The following is a 22,167-nucleotide window of genomic DNA, read 5'->3' on the forward strand; positions in this document are numbered from 1 at the left end:
GTGTTCCTCTTGCTGTTTGTGTCTCTTCAGCAATCAAGCCCCAGGTGTCAGTGCTGGATAGCATTCCAATATGCTAATATACCTTTTATCCTTTCTAAGGAATACCTCAGAAGGGAGGCAGGGACTGTTCATGGGGTGTTTCAGCAAAGAACAGTTCATGACACATTTCACGTCATAGGTACTGGATGATTTCAGAACAGTTAATTTCTCCCTATTGAGAACTGCAGTAGATAAAGCTCTGTTGGAGATACTTGCTTAGCTAGATAGACATTAATTTCCAGATATGTAGTACTTCAGCTGTCTAAGCCTTCCATCACGTTTGTTATGAAGTATTTTATTTGGCTTAAGGAGTTTAGGCTAATTAGAAATTCCATTTAGGTTTTAGTACCTTTTTGACCCTCTGATGATGTTTCTTTATTCTGAAGTTTATGAGTAATTTGGTCAGGGTTTGTTCACTTCTGCTCAGAATTGTATTACTTTACTTGGACCTTTATTTGATTGCTGTGCACACTCTTAAAAGTGGTGCCTTCTGCTGAAGATCTGTGAAGTTCTGGCAACCTAACTTTGTACAATTTATCTTAGGAGCCATCCTGAAATTGTCCCAAGAGTCGTCTCTTCAGTTTCACCAATGTTCTTTCAAAACAACCTAGTTCTATGTAACCTAGAATTACATATTCTCTCAAAATGAGAATATGTAATCTCATTTTCAAGAGGGTTGTATCTATAGAGCTAAACCTCTTAAATGCCCCCTGATCTTTTTGCCTGTTGTTGAGGAAGTGGGTGCATGGGCATAATAATTTCTGTGCAGTAGTTGCCCAAGTGGATGTGAGATATGAAGTTGCTCAAGCAGAATCATTTCAGGTTGTCAGAGCACATTTAATTCTATTATATTGAAAACTTTGATTAGAAACAAATCTATGTCTAATATTTGTAGCATGGATTACCTGGAGACCTCTTTAGTTTGACTAAGCAGTGTTCATTGAACATGTAATCCATCACCCAAGAGAAGAGGTCACTTACCAGCAACTAGATGTTTCTGAGGTCTGGTTTGCATGCCCATTAGTTTATCATCTGCTTCATTTTTCAGTCTCTGTCCTTAGATTTTGAAGTGAGAAGAATTAGGGTGTAGAAGGAATGTGTTGGTGTGTACCAATCTGGGTAATGAAGGGGCTTAGGTATGTGAAGGATACTCTTTCAGGGAGAAAAACCATCCAGCTTTGAATGCTTTTGTCTCACAAATGCTCAGTGTGACTGGGTGTGCCCAGCCCAAGAAACTCCAGTTACTGCTAAGTACAACTTTCTTTATTTTCTGAATACTTTTTAAAGTAGGTTTCTTCACTGAATTGTTATTTTTTTTCCTAACCTGAGCTGCTGAGACTCTTCTTGATGATGTTCTGTCCCTTTACTGAGAGTTTACTGTGGCAGGAAATCTGGATTATGCTGTGAAGAACACATTTTTGTGTGTGTGTGTACATATATATATATACATAAATGTATGTATAGCAGTGGTTTTTATTGGAAATAATAATTCCCGGTAAAAACAAATAAACATTTCTATTATCTTTTTTTCCCTCACAGGATATGGTATCTCAGAAAAACACAGTAAGTATTAAATCCACATTCATTTTTAAACACAAAATGAAGATCCTACATTTGAAGCAACTTTAATACCAAAGCTCCCAAGCATACATATGCTTTGTATGATTAAAAGCAGTTATTTTACCCATCTATAATTCAAACTTTTGGAAAACTTGCTGACACTCCAAACTAACACTAGATTTTAAAGCTACTTTTCCTTATAAGTTCCTTTCTAAGCTGTAGAAAAGTGCCAATGCATATAAGTTTTATTTGTAGGTTGACAGATCCAAATATAAACTCAGAAATTCAAAGTCTCTTTTTCCTTCTACCACTATCACCCATTCATGCAAATGTAGATGTGATGCCTTAATAGGGTTTGCTTTTGTATCTCAAGCATCTTTGGCTTCTCTATACCTGTCCTCTAACTTAAAAATTCACAGATTTACTTAGAAATGCTTATTTCTTAGATAAGCTTATTTCCCAAAATAAAAATATTTTTACATTTAATGCAAATAAAGCCAAACAGATAAGTTTGAAGCAAGATAAAATGTAGGAATTATTAAGGCTTTTTGAAATATGCCACAATATCATATATAGTTGTATATTTTGCCATAGTTCACACCATGTCAGTGTTTCATTAAATCCTCCACACTTTTATTTTGATAATGACTAAATTTTCAAACATTTCAAACAATTTTCTTCCATTTATCCTTTCTGTTTCCTCCCATTCACCATATACTTTTATTTTCTTCTAAACAGTATTGAGCAGGATTAAAATAATAAAGTGGTATTAGAGTTTGATAGTAATTTTAAAGAGAACTGGAAAAAAAATGCATTAGTCATAGCAATTTATTTTGAGCTGCTGTTATGACTTGGCCACAGTGCTCCACATAGGCTAAAGATAGATCAGGTTTAGCACATGCAAATGCAGGTCATCCTTCCTGGCTGTCTCAGGCATCTTTGAACCAGTTTGACCTGTGTGGTGGGAACTCCATTTACTGCGCTGTGGCTCTCTGAAGGGGGACTCAGAATGTGGCAGATTTGCTTGGGAATGCTACTATCCATCAACTGGTGGATGACCAAAATTTCAGGAGCATGAGTTCTCCCTTCCAGAGCAAGAGGGAGAATTGTGAATGAGCTGTATGGTGGTAAAACAGGCATGGAGTAAACAACAAAGGGGTGGGTGGCAAATTTTACCTAGTGCAATGAGATTAGCAGCCTACAGTCTTCTCTTTTGGCAGAATCTTTCTCCAGAAAGGGGGAGTATTTCCCTTCACACTGAAGAGAAGATTGAATTACAGAATATGCTGAGTTGGAAGGGACCCACCGGGATCATTGAGTCCAACTCCTGGCCCTGCACAGGACATTCCTAAGTCACACCATGTGCTGAGAACATTGTCCAAACACTTCTTGAACTCTCTTGAGGCTGTTGCTGTGACCACTTCCCTGGGGTGTCTGTTCCAGTGCCCAACCACCCTGCTGAACCTTTCCCTGATATCCAACCCAAACCTTTCCTGACTCAGCTCCATACCTTTGATTCCAGTTACATGGCTTCTATGGTGGGGTCTGGTATTGGACCTGTAAACACCTTGTGGCTCGCAAAGGGGCAGGGAGACATCCCTAAGCTAGGATCCTGATTCCTCCTTTAAAAAGGAGGGATTGTCTAACCCACTTTCTTCAAGTGCTTAAATTATGAAAAAAATTGTGAGTAAAATACAGTGAGGTAAAAAATGAATGACTTTAAATACCAAGTATGGATTCTTCTTTCTGTTATTTGAAGTTGTTCATACATTCTATTATTAGGTAAATGTGCTCCAATATTTAATTCTTTTATCAGTATTTTCTATTCAGAAATTAGAACAAACTCATGAGCAAGCTAAATAATTCACAGGTAAAACTATGTTTTTTTAAGGCAAAGTTGACTTCAAATAGCCAATTGCCTTCCCCTCCTTTCAAATCCAGTGAGTTGTGATGAGAGGTTTGCAGTTTACCACTGATCCAGTGTGGAGCCACTGCTTCATTGCTTGATTAAATATTTTACAATTGTATGGCAATGTCTTGTTTGAAGTGAATTGCTAATCAGGGTTGCTGTGCTTGTTAAGTAGGTACATAATTGGCATGAATTTGTTATATCCAGTCAAATATATAGTTAGATAACCATTTCAGTTTAATTGCTGAACATTAGATGCAATAATTAATTCCCCTATAGTAGAGCTTTGTGTTTTCTTTTCACTTGTCCTGAGTGAAAAATGTGGGTATGCCTCTGCTGTAACTGTGGAATAGCAGAGCTTAAATATGCTCTTTATCAGGGGCTGGAGGCAGGCTGGAAAGAGGAGAGCTATCTCCTAAGCCTTCCTGCAGCCCAGTGGTAGCTACAGGAGTATCATTGCAGGAGAAGCCCTCTCCCTGTTTTACAGGCTCTGTGGCCATGCATCTGCAGGGTATGTAAGGAAAGGGGAGCAACTCAGATTGTTGCCAGGCACAGCACACTCTTTTCCAGCAGCAAGAGTGAAACTTTCTGGGCTGGATGTTGTAGCTTAGAGCTTTCTCTGAGGTTTCTCTGCTCTCACCTTTCCTATTTATCCTACAAATCTCACATCATCTACAAAGGTGCAGAAAAATCTTAGCAGAGAGATATGGAGCCATGTTGAAGTTGCAGAGAAGGTGAATGTCTAGTGTGTCATCAGGATGATTTGCTTTGTGTATCACAAGAAAGCCTTGAAGAGAATGAATATTTTCCTTGTAGAGAAAGCATTATTCTAATTCAGCATTGAGGAGGGGAGACAAGAGCAAGCAAACTGGACATGAAGCTGAAAACAATGTAGAGAAAAAAAGTCAGCAATTCAACTGAGAGTTGGCCTGAGTATAGCTGATCTAACAGTGCAATTATACAGCAGACAGCTGCAGTGGTGGGAGCCTGAGAGATTTAATAGTTTACTGTCTGGAAAAGGAGTGTGAGTAGGAGAATTTCCTTCCTTCCTTCCTTCCACCATCCAGGAATGCAGTTTTCACAGATAAGAATGAAGAATGTGATTCAGTTCTACTTGACTTCCCCAAACAAGCAGTTAAAATTGTGTATTGGTAATTTACTGCATACTTGAATGTGAAAGGAAAGAATTATTACCTATGGGAGTTCAATTCCCAAGGAAGAATTGCCCTGGCATGAAATGCAAGATCAAGATTCTGTGTCCCATCAGTTGGATTTCCTTCTGTAGAGCTCCTCTGAGCTTTAAGGACATTTCTGTTAGTTTTAATAAAGATTGCACAGCTTCCTAGTTTCTGTCAAAATTATAATCAATAAAATAAATTGCAAATATGCAGTCTTGCAGAGCAGGTGCCACTGTGGAATAATGGACTGAAGGAAAGAGGAAAAAAAATTACTTACGGAAGATGCTTGTGCTTTGGAGTTTCTTTAGATGTCAGCTAAACATCAGTTTACTGGAGAAGTGAAATTTCAAGGATTTTCAAAAGCAAAAAATGCTTTAAAAAATAATCTTTCCCCAAACCAATGTAATAGACAAAATCCATTGGGAACTTTTTCTATTTTGATTCAAAATTTTTTACCATCCTTGGCTTTTTTTTTTTAAGAAAGGAAATTTCATCTGCTGCTATAGGATCTTAAGAAATTATGAATTATGAATAAAAAAAGTTCAAGATTAAGTGAAGAAAAGAGTGAACAAGGTGCTTTAGAAAACTGCTGGAGTCAGGAAGCAAAATGTGCAATCCTTTGGGCGGTAGTCTAGGATTGGTTGCACATAGTTTGAGATGCACACTTTGATCCAATTTTTTGAATGAGGCATTGAAAATACAAATTAGAACTTTCCACTATGGAAAAATTATTATACCAAGAACAGAACATAAGGAGAAAGACCAGTTATTTGTTCTTTAGTTTATAATATGCCCGAAGAAATTTTAATAACCCTGTTAATTGCATTCAGGGAAGGTATTTAAAGGAAGGTAGACTGACTATTAAACCAAAAGGTTTATATCATTGTATACTTAGGCCTGTGGGCCTGGTGAAGTATTTTTAGATATTTAAATGGTTATTTTTCATGAAATCCTGTAGCAGCTCTTTTATTAAGCAGTGAATAATGTCTGGGCCATGAAGGAGTCATTAGCAAAAACTCTTCTTGATCCAAGGGGAACTGGATTGCAATTTATCCTTGCCACAAGGAATTTTTATGTTGAAAAATCTTTTTTTATTGTAATTGGCAGAAAGTTTCTTCAGAGGTTTCAGTAGCTATTTAAATTAGACTGTATGTACTGTTTAAAGGCAATAAACATTTAAGAAAACTAAATAGAAAGATTTTGGCACTTGGACTCATATTCTCCAGTTAAGTAGCCCCCATGGATTGTATTGAGAGCCAAGTCTCTGAAATATGATTACATTATATGAATTTAATTGTCTAAAGAAGTATTATTGCAGAGTTGCTTTCTATTTTTTATTTTCTGATTATTTTTACAATGTATAAAAGTTTATATGATCCAGTATTTTAATGATATATTTCTAAAAAGGCCTGAAGTAGCAGAAGTGTCAAAAGGGATTGTAAAAGGGCACAGAATGAAAGAGCAGGACCTTCTTAAATTCAGTAATTTTTCTTTTTGAGTGGAAAATAGTACAAAGGCAATGGGTAGCCACATAAATGCTACTTATAATGCTTTTAATAATGAAATATGCCACTGTTACTTTAGATAATGAAAATGAAGGCTTTTAAAATTTTTGTGTGAAAGTCAGTTTTTATGGAGCTATTACCATCTCAAGCAATATGTAGTGGTTGGATTATAGTTAACTAATCAGATGAGTCTGACAGGTTCATAAAAATAAGACCTGAAAACATCTTAATGGTGACACAGGAGATGTATAGACATAAATCATATAAATAAGAGAAACCCAAAAGATAAGATAGGTAAGAGAAATTACAACTGTTTGAACTGTTTTCTTTGCCTTGTAAATATAGTCTTGCTGCAAATATCTATATTCATTTTCTGTTGTTTCTTTCTTTAATTATTTCTTTATTCATGTGTCATGTGTGTCTTTTTGTTTCTTATGGTGTTTTGTGGTGGTGTTTTCCTCTTTGTTGTTTTATTTCAATTTGGAGTAGGTTGCCAACCTCAAAGCTTTTCTTCGTGTTCAAGTACCTCCTGAATACCACAGTGGTAATCTAATAGGCAAAGTATGTATCACTTTAAATCTGCTTTCTGTTGAATAGATATGCCTTTCTTTCACTGTGTTTCTAGACATGTAAACATAATAAGGATGATTTAAGAATAGTGCTTGGCAGGATCTTTTCTTCAAGGTGATTGGAGTACTTGCTCCTTGCAAGCTAGATCCCAGAAATTTAGTGTTTGTCTTGTGATAATCTCTCTTCCCAGTCTTTACATAAAAAACACTGCATTTATTCAGATTTAGAAGAGGAAGTATTTTTTGGAAGTTTATAATATCTTAGTCTGTATAGTGTGTTGACCATGGCCAGATGCCAGGCACCCACCAGAGCCACTCTCTCACTCCCCTCTGCAGCCAGACAGGAGAGAGAAAATAGAACAAAGGGTTCATGAGTCAAAGACTGGGAGAGGTCACTCACCAAATACAATTATGGGCAAATCAGGCTTGAATCAGAGATATTAATTTAATTTATTAGTAATAAACTCAGGGCAGGATAATAAGAAGTAAAATAAGACTTTAAAAACACCTTACCCTCCCCCCCACTCTCTCCTTCCAAGCTCTACTTCCTATCCCAGCAATGCAGGGAGACAGGGAATGGGGGTTATGGTCAGTTGATCACAGGTTGTTTCTCCCACTGCTCAGGGAGAGGAGTCATTTCCCTGCTCCAGTGTGGGGTCCCTCCCACAGGAGACAGTTCTCTATGAGCTTCACAGATGTGAGTCCATCCCTCAAGCAACAGTTCTCCACAAACTGCTGCAACGTGGCTCATTCTTCCATGGGTGCAGTCCTTCAGGCACAGCCTGCTCCAGTGTGAGTTCCTCATGGGGTCACAAGTCCTACCAGGAAACCTGCTCCAGTCTGGACTCCTCTCCCTACAGGTCTGCAGGTCCCTGCCAGGAGCCCACACCAGCCCAGGATTCAAATGGGGTCACAGCCTCCTCTTCCACATCCACCTGCTCTGATGTGGGGCTCCTCCCTGGGCTGCAGGTGGATCTCTGCATCCCATTGATCCTCCATGGGCTGCAGGGGCACAGCTGCTTCACCATGGGCTGCACCATGGGCTGCAGGGGAATCTCTGCTCCAGCATCTGGGCACCTCCTGCCCCTCCTTCTCCACTGCCCTTGGTGTCTGCAGTGTTGTTCCTCTCACTCCACTCGTCTGTGACTGCAGCTACATCTGTGCAATAACTTTTTTCCTTCTTCTCAAATCTGTTATCACAGAGGAGTTCCCATCATTTCTAGTTGGCCCAGCCTTGGCCAGCAGCACATCTGTCTTGGAGCTGGCTGGCATTGGCTGTGCTGGACATGGAGGAAGTTGCCAGCAGCTTCCCACAGAAGCCCCTCCTGTAGCCCCCAAGACCCTCCTGCTACCCAAACCTGGCCATGCAAATCCAATACATGCCCATAGGGCAGGATGGATAGGAATGTGATGTCACAGAAAACCCTAACACTTGAGAGAACAGTGAGTTAAACTCCCTGAACACTCAGGAGTTTGTGATCTCTTGGAGTCAATGCAGTTCCTTTTCTATTACTTTCTGTATTTTCCTTCTAACTGCTTAGTGAGGGGGAGTAGTTGAGTGAGTGGCAAAATTAATAACATGGCTCAAGTAAAATAATTGTGCTGTGCACCCTGTATTCTGCAGCTATTTTTGTTTTGTATGTATTTCTGGAAAACCCTCACAGAGGCTGAGTTTCTGGGTTTTAATTTTCCTAATGTCTGAAGCATGAGGTAGCACCGAGGGCCCTCAGGTTTGTTTCCCCATAGCTTGGCAGGAATAATTCCCTCCCTGAAAGTGCAGATATTTTTACTCAATGTTACTTATCTGGGAGAAAACCTACCTTTAGTTCAAGTGTATCATCTCTGTCACAAAGTGACAGTTGCACCAGAATAACTTTACCAGTAAAATCTAAAAAACCTGCTTATATTAAGATCAAAAGTTTACTTTTAACAGCATTAAAAAAATATTTGGAAAATATTTTAAGACAAAACCACTCTGCATTTGGCCTGGCTTGCCTAGAGCCTAAAAATGGCTTCTGTGGGCCTCACTCTTTCAGCCTCTCAGCAAAGGCATGGCTTTCTGCTTAATTCCTTTAACTATTTCACCTGAAGAACAGGTCCCTTTCTCAACTTATTTGCAATTATTTTCTAGTTTTTGGAGTTTTTTTCAGGTTCTTAAATTTGTGGTTTGTTTTGTGATTTTAAAATGTTGTGATTAAATACAAAACTTTCAGTGCTGGCATGCATTATATACTGTAAGATGAGCTATTTGGAGTTTTGAGGATTTTTTCAGTCTGCTTGGCTGTAATTTTTAACTTAAAATTTTGCAAAATCAGACAGTTAAAATATCCTAGCTTCTAATCCTGAAATTAACCAACTCATCATATAGTCTTGATAAGCTATGAAGTTGTAATTCTATTATAATTAGATAAGTAATAGCTTATAGACTTTATATGTATGTGTATACATATGCCGGTAGGGTTGCTGCATACATTACTTTACATATACCTAAGCCATTTATTAATTATCTTTAAAAAGCAATAGTTGGTGTATGACAAGGCAGTAATTTTCAAAATTATTAGCTTTTGGCATCAAGAGACCAGCATCCTGAACAGAAGGTCGGAAGAAGCAAGGGTGATATATTCAGCCATCTCTAATTCTTGTTAGCAGAAGTAGACAGACTATTTTTTGCATAATAAAGATAGGAAAGACTTTCCTAGGCCACACAGTCTATATGAAAGGGTTTTATAATTTATTATATGTAAATATAGTACAGAAGAAGCTGGAAGACGGGAGCATTTAATTGCATAGATTTCACTATGCAAAAGGAGACAAGAAATCTAAGTCAAATAGATGATATGTTGGCTGGATAACAGTACAATGTTTGAGGATAAGATTAATACAGTATTTCCCATGTGTAAATAATTTTTTTCTGAAAATTTCATTGCTTTTTCAATAGATAACTGCAGCTCTTTGCATCTCAAGATTCATTACCCTTTCAAATTGGATGGGCTTTTTTCATTGCAGGAATTGCTAATTTGCTGTTAAAGATTTAAGAATAGACTTTATAGACAAGCAGCTTTTGTGTTGCAGAGAACTTATTGTTTATTTGAATAAACCTGAGAAAAAACTTTGCTAGCATATTGGTGGCTTGGGTTGCAGTTTTTCTGAGTTTTTTGTTGGGAAGTAAAGATAACAATCCAACAGATAATTATATTGTTACAACAGGGATAATTTAACTTAGGGTTTGTAAGGAAGGAATATGACTTGATCTTTATCTGCTAGAAATAATTTAAAATTCTAAATCCTCGCTCAGATCAGCAAGAGGATGTACTGATACAGGTTTTTTTATCTGTAATTTTAGTAACTGCATGCCCTACATTTTTAAGTTCCTGTGAAAAATCTGTTTCTCCTGTCTAGTTTACTAATACATTCAAAAATGTGCCATCTTCATATCCATTCTTTTCATGATCTCAGCATTCTCCCATTGTTCAAGGTGACTAAAAATGGCTGTGGCTTTTCTACATTTTTGGAGTATGTGAAAAAAGGACAGCTATGATTTTACTGTGCATGTTCAGTGCTGTGATATCTCCAACACAGTGGTAGTTGATCATGGCAGGTGAATCATGTTGACCTCTGCCTCAGTGCTCCCATATAGTTACTCTCAAATATAAAGCTTACCTTCCTTTTAAACACTAAAGAATTGTCATAGCTGGAATAGTATACAGGTGCTTCTCCCAGCTGTTGAAACCTTCACAGTGGTCTGATTTCTGGGCTCTTGCTCAGGAGCTGAAAACCCTGAACTTGCTGGTTTTGGGCTCTGAAGGGCCATTTCTTGTGTCCTCACCCATTTCAGCACCTTGTTGAATTTACATATTTTATGTGGCATATTAAGTTTTTTTGGGTTTTACTTCTAGAATTTTATGTTGCAAGTCCTACAAAGTCTGTTACAAAACATTTCAAAGTTTGGGGTTTGGCTGGGTAGGCTTTTGATGGTAGCATGCAGCAGATGCTTTGTAGGCTCCTCTGGATTAAACATCTCTATAAAGTCCTTCCAGTGTCTGTATTTCTGTATTTCTCTCATTGTGGGGAGCTCTGCATCATATCTTTCCTAGCACAGGGTGAGCTTAGAGGATGCAAGTACATCTCTGAAGCCAAAAATTTGGGAGCAGAACATCAGCTGGTAACTGTCAGACCCTACTAGGGTCCATGTATTACATTAAAAGGAAAAACTGAACAGTTTCTTTCTATTGTCACTTAACAGACCTGGACTCTTATTCATCAGCTTTGTTAATATTTGTAACTTTTCCACATAAATTTCCTTGAATTTAATGCTTGCAAATCTTGTGTTAAACAGTGCACTAAAACTTCTTACACACCAGCACTACTCTAGCTGTTTTTTCTGTCAGCAGGATATTCTGTATATACTCAAGTATATTTCCACTTCCATTTGTTTTCTAAACTCTTGCTGTTTTTATTTTAGGCTTCAAGTGGCAATTATTATTTTATTCCATACATTGTCACACCTTGTGCTGACTACTTTTGCTGTGAAAGTGATGCCCAACGAAGAGCCTCTGAGTACATGCAGCCCAGCTGGGACAATATCCTGGGGCCATTTTGTGTCCCACTGGTGGACAAATTTCTCAGCCTTCTGAAGGATGTCCATGTTACATCATGGTAATGTTACAACACATACAGTTCCAGAACCTTTGATAGTCTCTTTTTTTATATTATGAAAAAAGAAGGTACAGAATTTCTAGTTGCATTGATTATGAATTCTTTTATTTTTCATTGCACTTAATATAGTGTTAAAAGAGGCTGCCAATTTTACTGCTTTTTGTATTCCTGGCCTGCAGTTGCAGTTATGCAGATTCTTCATAGAGTCCAAAGCCAAAAACTGTCCTTTTCTGTCATCAGATAAAATGTGTACATTGTAGCATGGGCATTCAGTTGTAATTCTCATTATTTGTTTTTGTTTATAAATATTAACCTTCTGGTACCACTTAATAAACATGATACTGCTTAGCTATTTCTACAAGGGACTGTTGGAGTTTGGAGAATTGGGGCTGGAGAAGGAGGTCTGTCTTTCTCAGTTGCTCACCCTGTATTCTGCAGCTATTTTGGTTTTGTATGTATTTCTGGAAAACCCTCACAGAGGCTGAGTTTCTGGTTTTTAATTTTCCTAATGTCTGAAGCATGAGGTAGCACCGAGGGCCCTCAGGTTTGTTTCCCCATTGCCATCCCACCCAAGTGAAAGGCTTGTCTAAAAAACTACTATTCTTTTGTGGTCCTATCCTTGCAATCCCATGGATGATCCTCCTGTGACATCCTCCCCTGAAGGGCAAGGGAGCACCCAAGATTCCTAGATGCTTGTGGTTTAAAGGAATGACAAAAATCAGAGAGTCTGGAAAAGTTTGCAAAGTTTTATTAGTAACCTACACAGTTGGCATGGAAATTGGTGTTTTAGTCTTTTGACCTCCTAGTGTAAGTTACAGCAGAGGGTTTTGGATGAAGAGTGTAGGGTGAAAGGGAAGAGAGAAAGAGAGAGATAAATTAAAGAGGGGCAGAGAGGAGGAAAGAAAGAAAGACAGATCACCCATCCTGGCTCCAGTGTCAATCCAGCTGGGGTTTCCATGGTCTTGGGATGCATATGCAGGGCAAGCACCCTGGAATTTTTTTGGAATTTTTCTTTTTTTATAAATAAGTTTTCCCCACACTGGAGATCAGTTTCTCACTGTGTATGCAAATTAATTACGTGCAGTCTGTTCTTGGAGATCTTTCTGGAGATGGGTTTGAAGCCTTTGGGGATTATTGTGTGGTCCTGATCCCACCTTGCAGTCCACACCTGCTCTCAGCCTTGTTTCTGTGCTTGCACAGAAATGTATGAGGCTGTGCTTGCCAGTAGTGCTTGCTGTGGCCTTGTTGTTTTGCTTATAATGTGTATGAGACAGAACACTTAATTTTCTTTGCTTATGCTAAACCAGGTTTAATACTTTGAAAGACTCATTTGTAAACAAGAATGGACTTGTATGCACTGGAGTATCTGTCAGGTGGCATGTGCTAAGTTCCAAACTAGAGACTCCATAACCTGCTCCAGGATAAATTTACCCCTAAGTATCTGGTTGAAACCATTCATAATTATCATGCTAGCAATATATATATTATTTTTCAATTTACAAAAGTGCTGATGTTGGATTGTGCACTGGTATTAGTGTAAGTAAGATGCACTTACTGGAGGCTTTTACAGAGATCCTGCCCACATTATGTATTATGTTCATCAGAAGATTGCAACTAAATCAGCTTTTGTTGGCTTGTTTTTGTTTTAGTTTCTGTGTTGGAAAGTCTCCTTCCAACCTTCATGATAAAATAATATACCACCTCTTTACATCACACTGGTGTTTCTTCTTTGTGTCACTTTATTATCTCAGATGCAGCCTTTATAATACAAAGTGCCACATCTGTCAGGGTCAGTAATGGGACAAAGAAATGCTCCAGTTTTCCTGTGTTGGTAAAATTGCCTCAGGATCCTGGTTGTAAGCCTATTGATACATAGCCCTACAGTCCGAGGTAGGGCAAGGTGGAATATTTGTAAGTAGTTATTGAAAAATATGGAAATATTTGATGTGAACCTCACTCGGAGAAGATTATACTTTTTATTAGAAATTATACTTTTTATCAGAAGCATAGCCATGTTTCATAAGAAATGTTTAACAGTTTTCTTTCCCTATGTCTAATTTCAATTTCTTAGTGCCTATTATAAAGAAACACTGCTAAATGACATCAGAAAAGCTAGAGAGAAGTACCAAGGAGATGAACTGGCTAAGGAGCTGGCCAGGATTAAACTGCGCATGGATAATACTGAAGTGCTGACTTCTGACATTGTCATAAACCTGCTTCTTTCCTACAGAGACATTCAGGTATGTGCTTAAAGACTAAGATGGATTATTTTACTGTGCAGTTCTGGCTCTTGTTTGTTCTCCTGTGCTTCTTTGTTTGTTAAGCAGTGATGGGAGCAGTTGTTACATTGTTTAAATTTGGATTGTCTTTTGGGCAGTTTAAGGGGATAGAGACTCTTACTTATTTTGCCTGTGAACAAGAGACTCAGATTAGGTGACTTCCCGAGGTCTCTCCCTTTGCTTTTAGTAATCTTTAACTTCCTTAAAAAAGCAAAAAACCCTACTGAATAAAGATGGTTGCCTTGCTCTCCTCTGCTCTACCTTTCCTCCCTCCCCCCATAAAATATATTAAATATATTTAGAAATTAAGAAAACACATTTGTTATGACCATTGTATTGGATAGAGATGCCCACATTGAGAACTATAATTCAATGAAACATTAATTTGCTTTTAAAATCTAACTGCACCCTTTTTTCTTGTTTTAGTTTTTTTAAAATAAATTCTGCTTTTGCTAAAGCAGCTGTTTTTCCAAATTGAGAGTCTGTGTGTTTAACATCCATTCTCAAATATCTATAGAATGGTTGAAATTATTTTTTTTCTCGTCAGCAGCTAAGTTGGCTATTTCTTGTGTATAAATGGGTTGTGAGAGCAATGGGTGACCACATCATCCTTCATTACCTAATCTTCTAATCTGGAATGCATGTTTTCCTTACAGCACTTTGTCCAACTTCATTTGGACTGGCTCTGGTTCCCTTGAGAAATGTACTCATCTCAAGACATGTTTTGAACAAAAAGATTCAGTAACACAAAGCCCTTTGGAATGTCAGTAAACTGGCCTCTTCAGCACTGTAGATGTGGGTTACTCCTGAGAAACCCAAGTGAGTGCACAAGTGACTGATGTACTTCAGAGACAGCTGTGGTTGAGTCCACGGTGACCTGGATTGTGCACTGGTGTCATTCACCAGAAGATCTTAATAAGACCTGAAAAAGCCAGACTTGTCATCTCTTTACTGGTGCTGGGAGAGTAATTGATCACACTGGCTATGGGGATTCAGTAGTTTGGGGATCATGGTGAAGAAGAGGCAAGCACTGACATGGGCAGACAAAATCCTCTGTGTTGCTACGCAGCCTTCCTGGCTGTTTCTCTTAGGAGCAGTCCCCTGAGAAGCTGTGATACCCTACCTGTGATCATGATACGTTTTAGCTTAGTGATGCTTCCCTCCTTTCAGTTTATTCTACTTCAATCCTTTTTATTGTTTTTTTTAATTTCACCCCAGGACTATGATGCTATGGTGAAGCTGGTAGAAACACTGGAAATGCTTCCTACCTGTGACCTGGCTGATCAACACAACATCAAGTTTCATTATGCTTTTGCATTGAATCGGTGAGGGTGATTGATTGAAGTTGTTTCATTTTAGTGCTGTTCCATAGTGGCTTATATGTAAATTTATAGTGCAGATAATATCAAATTCCCTTCCCTTTCTGCACACATGCATCACAGTCATCTCTCCTTAATACCATACTTACTGTGCACCAGGACAGTGTGTAAGTTTTGAAATTGTCATTTTCCAACAACCATTGTTTTGTCAACAACTCGGAGACAGTGGATCTGACCAGTGATACCAAGGGGTTCTTGGTCAGTCTGAGATTGTTTAATCTAAGTCACTGATTATTCTGAATGTCTTCAAATGTTTAGGGTGATAGAGTTATGAGTGATTTATTAAAGTAATAGGTAAAAAGCACTGCTTGATCCATGAATACACATTCATGATAAAGTTTCCTTGGAAGGCTGGATGGTCATCAGGACCTGCAGGCATATAATTTCTTTAGGAAACACTGAAATATTATTGAACTCTTCTAGTTAGGTACAGATTTTTGTAGTACCTGTGTATAATAATTACTCCTTTTCTAAAGAATTTACATTAAGATTGTCAGAGAAAATAGATCTTGTGTAAATGAAATCCCATGTAATAATAAAAGTAACTGGCTAGATGGAATCCACATACTAATTAAGGATTGGTACCTAGCTAACTAAAGCTAAACTAAATTAGCTAGCTGATTGTGAATTAGCTAACTAAAAATCACCATTGGATAACATCAGGATGGCATAAATCAAAGAGATTAAGAACTTAATAATAGATCTGGAAATGCAGTTCCTATGGCATTTTCTGGAAAATGGTAATAAATCTGGTCCTATCTGACAGTTTAATCAGACACAAGAGAAAACACTAAACTGTTGCTCATAAAAATACTGCATATGGATTTAGCCCTATTTTTCAGAACTTTTAAAAATTATTTCAGGAATTTGACTCAAAATGTTTAAATTTGCCAGTAAGAATAATGCTAGAATCATGCTTTGTCCTTAGGAAATGTCCTAATATAATCAGTTTTTAAAACTTTTTCATTTAGATGTGCATAACAAAATTGGCAAGCTCCTTTACTGTCTTGGTCTTCAAATTCTTTGTATTTTGAGCAGCATGTGAAATCCCTGCCATTAAATCTTCTGTTTTGACAATGCCAATAGCACCCTGGTAAGAGAAGATAAAATTAATTGCTCATGAACTTGCTTTGCCTGTCAACAGCTTTCATTAAAATGATTATTAGCCCCATCCAGCATGATGCTCCTTGTTTTCTTTTGGGAGCTATTTAGGCATTTCTATAGAAAAGGTTTTTCAGAAATAAATGACTGGTTTTTCACTGGTAAGAATGCAGAATTTAGCTTTTACAGATGTTTTTGACTTCTTCAAACAAAATAATGGACAAAACTCAAAAGCTGAGACTTAAACATTTTTTAACAAGTCCACTTAGTTCAAAATGACCCCTAAAATGTTGCATTTAGCATCTTACTTGCATGAAAATTTTGAATCCCTAATTTTGTCTGTTTTAAAAAAAAAATTATTTTTAGTGATTTTCATCAGAAGCTACCTTTAAAATAAAGAACTGTATGTTCAGTTCATATTCTATTAATTTCAACACACAGAACACTATTAATGTTGATAAGTACAGCTGATTGAGCCCACCAGGAAAACAATACATCATATGCAGAACAGAATTAGCAGCTGTAAGAATATGTGACCCTGCAGAATGTTAATGTGTGCTTAATTTCATAAAAAAAGTGTACTAGAACTGTGATCCAGAGAGAGTAATTAGTTTATTTCCTCTTGGACTCTGTAACTGAGTTCTCCTGGCCATTAGTGTCGCTTGCATTGTCAAGTCAGAGTAACTCTGGTGCTGCACAGATCCAGCAGCATGGCAGGAGGGGCTGCAGGGCTGGTTCTGGGCACCCCAGCGCTCTGCTGCTTCAGCAGCTGGGCACAAGCCCAGCCTGCAGCACAGCTGTGTGCAGCTCCAGGTTAACAAGTAGTGCTCAGGCAAGGGACAGCCATGTTTCACTTTAGGTTCTGTGCCATTCCAGCCTAGCTGCATGTCCTTTGCCCAGAGCCAGCCTGTGTCTGACTTGTCTTGGATCATAGCAAAGCAAGCCTGGGCCTCACTGGTGGGTACTGAGCAGATAGGTACTGTCATCTGTAGGGCAGGCAGACACTTCCATGCTGATTTCTGGAGCCCTGATTCATGTAGCAGGTGTTTAAGCACAGCCCCTCTCCTAGATTGCTGTCTTCCTCTCTGGCTGCCTGAAAGCATCTTGGATTTGTCATCTCTCATGTCTGTTATCAGAGGCTAACAATGGATGTTTGCAGTGGCAGGCTTGTGCTTGTTTCCAAGCCTGGGCAATCTGAATATATCACCATCCCTGGGTGATGGAGCAAAGGGCTATTGCTTCTCCAGTGTCTTAAGCTAAATATTTTGGATGTAACATAGGAGCAGAGCAGACACTGCTCCCTTCTGTACAGACACAGGCTGGTTTAAGACATTGTTCCTTGTTGCCTCCTAGCTGAGATGTAAGTCTAATTGTATCTTAATTTAGACCTCTTTAGGTATAAGTTCAGTCCAAATGTGCAACATGAGTATTTTCAATATTTGTATTCACAGCTGGGGTATGCAGTAAGATGCTGTGCAATTGAGGGCTGGGTGTTCCAGATGTGGATGGCTGTTTGTTTCAGTCCATGGTACACCTTGCCTGGGAGGCAAGCACTGTGTAAGGAGTACTTAAGACCAATTAAATTTTCTAATTGGTCTTACTTACCAGAGCTGGAGTTATAATGTCCTGGAAACTTGCAAAGAGTCCCAAGGGTATGCCAAAATCTGTTCCAAACAGAGTAGACTTCAAAACCAAACCCAGTCCTGGCATGAGGCCAGAACTGTGAAAATTTTAGTCTCTTTCCAGAGCACTTCTATCTTCCTTTATATTAAAGATGAGGACAGCTGCAGTCACTATTATTTAACTCAGCATGCTGCGTTTTAACGAGCAACATATTCCAGTACCATAATAAAAGAGGGCAATTAACAAGTGAAGGATGTAATAGGGTGCAAGTAGAAAATCACTAGTAATTGTGAATAATACTAGTAATTGTGAATAATAGTAGCCACTGAAAATTGTTCCCATTGTTAAGCACTAGGGTATTTAAAATGTTCTGTTCTGTGATTACTCAAATTTAGTAAAAAAACATGTTCTGGGCCTCCTCCTTTTACATGCCTGGCTTTCATGAAGTACCTGGGATGTATATGAGGGACAGAAAAAAGCTATTTTTTTTTCTTTGTCATATCTGTTTGGAGGCTTGCAAATTTAGTTCTTGTCAAAGCCTAATTTAGGGTCTTGTTGTCCTCATTCACTGTTTCAAATATTGAAGATTCTACAAGCAAATTTCATCCTCAGTGAAATGTATCTTAACTCAAAAAATTAGTTTCTGGTTTTAAATGAGAATGCAAGTGTACTAACTCTTTAAAATGAGTTCTCATACTTCTTAATAATTAAGATTTTTTTAAAAGTTTTTGCTGTCATTAAGACATGGAATGAAAAAGAAAGCAAATGTTTATTCCTTTGAGAAAATACTTTCCATTAATACAAGAGTTTTTTGTCATATATAGTCTTCTCCATCTAGCTAGATTGAAGCAAACCATACAGGGGAAGATGTGAACAAAAAGCTGAGAAAAATAATTACACTACCTGTTACCAACAGAGTGAGCTAATTCTTGTCCCAGTGAAAAACACACTGTTCCTGTTGACTTTTTTGGGCAAAGGCCTGGTTCACTGAGTGTAGTTCTGGCTCTGTAACCATGCCAATTCTTTAAAGCTGGTAAAACCAGTTTCTGAAGCAGGAAGATTTTTTTTTTGGTTTAGGAGTATTTAAAACTAGGTCTCCTTATAAAGACTAGAGTGTAGAGAAAGATTCACCGTCAAGAAGATGGATTTGGAGAGCAAGAAAGGAGCTATGATATCAAAGAGAAAGGAAAAAACCTACCTTTTTTTAATTCTTTTTTTAACTGTGTGTTCCAGGTGAGATGCTGTGATAGGAGTTTGTTGCCCTACAGAATAATTCAGGGAGGTAAAGGAGGAGTAGATAGTTGGATAAGACAGGGAGACAGATGCAAGAGGCTTGTGTAGACCAGGGAGGTGAGAAGATTGCTTCTGTGATGGAAGGAGCATGGTAGGGTCTGCAGACAGATAAACCACGTGGCAGAACTGCAGTGAGCAAGCTGGCAAACTGGCAAGTGCATCAGCCAGCAGTTTCTGGAGGATTTGGTTTTGCTGTCAGACAAAACCAAACTGGCAGCAGAACACTGACACGAATTCTGAGGAAGTGATTAGAGGCTATAAAGGTACCCAGCAGGACAGCTTTTGTTTTAAGAAAAAAAATTCCTATGTAGCCATTTCTGTCAGAAAAACCTTAGTTTGTTGAAGATTCAGAAACAATTCTGTATCATTTCTTCATCCAGAAACAATTCTGTATCATTGATCATTCCCTCAATTTGAATTTTTTTCCCCTAATCCTAATAGTTCAGTTTCCTTTTTAAATAAAGCTTAAAACTGTGCACAGTACTGACAATTAATGTGCTGGGTATTTGTAAAAGACATCATGATTTTTTTTTTTTTAATTTTTATTCCTTGATCATTTCCTTTTAATTCCTAGCATTGTGCTTGGGGAGACTTGGCAGTGTTTTATTGAGCACTAGGATATTTTCATAATTGCCCTAGTTTTTGGAAGTAACTTGCAGATCTCTTTCTTAACTGGCAGCAGATTCTGCTGCTGTCATGTTCAGATAATGTAGATTCATTTTCTCTGTTTGGTTTCTCTGCAAGTTCTCACAAGGTAACAATTGCAGTAAGAGATTAAAATGTGCTAACAAAGAAACCAGTAAGAAAAAAAAAGGAGTTGTATGAAACACTTTCCAAGACCTGTGGGGTTTTTTAATATAGTTTCTCAATAAATTGTAGTAGTACTCCTTTTTCTTACCTCATTGACCATTAAAACTATATTTTGAAAAAATTTTCAGATTGTGAGTAGTGATTCTAAAAACTGTGCCCCCTAAACCCCAAAAATATATGAAAAGTAGCTTATATTTTCACTGAGTGTGTATGCAAACTTCTTTAAGGTAGGACATATCTTCTTCCAGATGTGAAGAGTTTAACAGATTGTGTGTTGAAGAGCACCATTGAAAAATGCCAATTTCAAAATTCTATTTCATTCCTAAAGTTGACTTGATTGTGTGATACCATGAGGGACATTGTTTCAGTGCAAGATGGCCTGGAAGCACCAAGGAGCAGTAAAATTACCTGGTAGGGTCATTTTTGTAGCTGCCTACTAAGATTCTGCTCTAGCTTATAAAACTTCATATTCAGGGGATGTACTTTGCAAGTCTTACCTGTTGTACCAAGTTAATCCATAAAGAGAACATTTTCTGCCTTCCTTCTCATGCCTGTGCATCATCATATACAGTATTTTGGCTTTCCCTGTTCAGAGGGGCTGTGGCATCTCCATCCTTGGAGGTTTAATAGATTTAGCTTTTCAGACACAGCCAGGCCTGCCATGATCTAGTGCTGGGCCATGGACTTGCTGTGAGAGGAGGATTCTATTAGATGACCTCCAGCAGTCCTTTATGACATGATTTTTTGTGATTTGTTCTAGTGTGGCTTTAAATGGGATCTGGGGAGCATGGGGAAGCTAACATAGTTGAGATTGGTTTAAAAAAAATAGAAGTCAGTGCTAAGCCTTAATGGCTTAAGGTAATCTCTTCTACTCTATTGATAACACCACAGATCTCTGTCAAGGCACCTTGAAACAAATTATGAGCTGTCAGGCATGCAGACCTGACAAAGTGTGGGGTCTGAAATAAGAAATGAAAACCTATCTTGGTCAAGCATAACAGTTTCTGCATATTATCCAATAGAATATTTTCATACTGACTTCAGAAAACTTGCTTGGAGCTTATGTGATCTTTCAGGTTGTTTGGGTGTTTTTCTTTGTTTTCCCCCTCTTTTTTGGGATTCAGAAGCTGATAACTTCCTAAATTTGTAAATTATTATAATTGGTGTATGGGTTTTGTATTATCCAATGGGCATTGAATTCTGCTGCAGTGAAAAACAGGGTCTAATATAAAGATACCTAAACTGATTATTATTTAATTATATCCTGTTAGATGAGTGCATACTTGTCATGTGCTAAATTTTGTTGTATTTAATTATTTTTAACAATATTTTTTTTTCTGTATAAGAGAGAGAGAGATCTTTCATTTTAAGTTCTTTAGTACAGTGTTTATTTAGAGCTTGGTCGTCTGTAACAATCTCCTAGTATTGTATTTGGTGTGTACAGTTTCATCCTTTGATGACCAGGGATGTTAAATCTGCACAATGTCCCATTTTAAGCAGTGTCTTGCTTTGTTCATTGTATTTCTTCTTTAATTATACTTTTCTCAATCAGTACCTAACACCTCTTTATATCAACATTAATAAATAACCTATTTCACAGAAGGCAGACTTGAGAAAGCAGTGATTTTTAGATTTTCTGTTTCCATACTGAAGTGGAACATAAGGTTTTAGTTGTGCATTTCTTGTGTTTTCAGGAAGAGCACAGAACACATGCCAACTTTTGTGATCACTATATACAAGACCAGGGAACTACTGGACTTTAATATCAGGGCTTAATTTTGTTCTAAGCTCTGTTTACTCAATTTTCTGTGCTTTAGTGTTAACAACAGTGAAACTTGGGTACTCCTAGTGAAAGAATCTGGTTTGTCCAGAAGAGGTTTGGTTAGAGCATGCTGACCTGGGCAATGGATTTACAGTTTTTACCTCCTGTTTATTTCTTGTAAAACTGAAAAAAGATACCAAATTTCTCCTTGTGTGCTTATTAGAGAAGACCAATATTTATTTCAGAGCAGTTAATCTGAAGAAAAAACGCTTTAAAAATATTCAAGTACTTGCTGTGAAAGTTTATGCTCTGCCAGTGACATCAAAGGCAGGATAAAGCCTTAACAACCAGCTACAAAGCTGTTTAATCTTATTAGATGTTCTCCATCACCTAACACGCACAGAAGCCTGAATTTTGCTACAGATGTGCTGTTACTGGTCTTATTGCATCAGCTGGTTACCTAAGGAACAGAGCCCCTTTACAATAAATATTAATCATTTTGGG

The 22,167-nt window shown here is 37.8% G+C and overlaps 1 protein-coding gene across 1 annotated transcript in view; it reads left to right on the forward strand.

Annotated features, from left to right (window-relative positions):
• MAP3K15 (mitogen-activated protein kinase kinase kinase 15) overlaps positions 1-22,167 on the forward strand; it is an 80,574-nt gene that overhangs the window by 26,524 nt on the left and 31,883 nt on the right. Inside the window, exons 3-6 of the mRNA XM_071430431.1 lie at positions 1,579-1,602; positions 11,223-11,416; positions 13,488-13,656; positions 14,914-15,020. Of these exons, the coding sequence (XP_071286532.1) occupies positions 1,579-1,602; positions 11,223-11,416; positions 13,488-13,656; positions 14,914-15,020 (494 nt within the window). The remainder of the gene's footprint in view (positions 1-1,578; positions 1,603-11,222; positions 11,417-13,487; positions 13,657-14,913; positions 15,021-22,167) is intronic.

The sequence above is a fragment of the Agelaius tricolor genome, unplaced genomic scaffold (assembly GCF_023055355.1).
Source record: "Agelaius tricolor isolate 1412-34295 unplaced genomic scaffold, bAgeTri1.0.p SCAF_7, whole genome shotgun sequence".
Lineage (NCBI taxonomy): Eukaryota > Metazoa > Chordata > Aves > Passeriformes > Icteridae > Agelaius > Agelaius tricolor.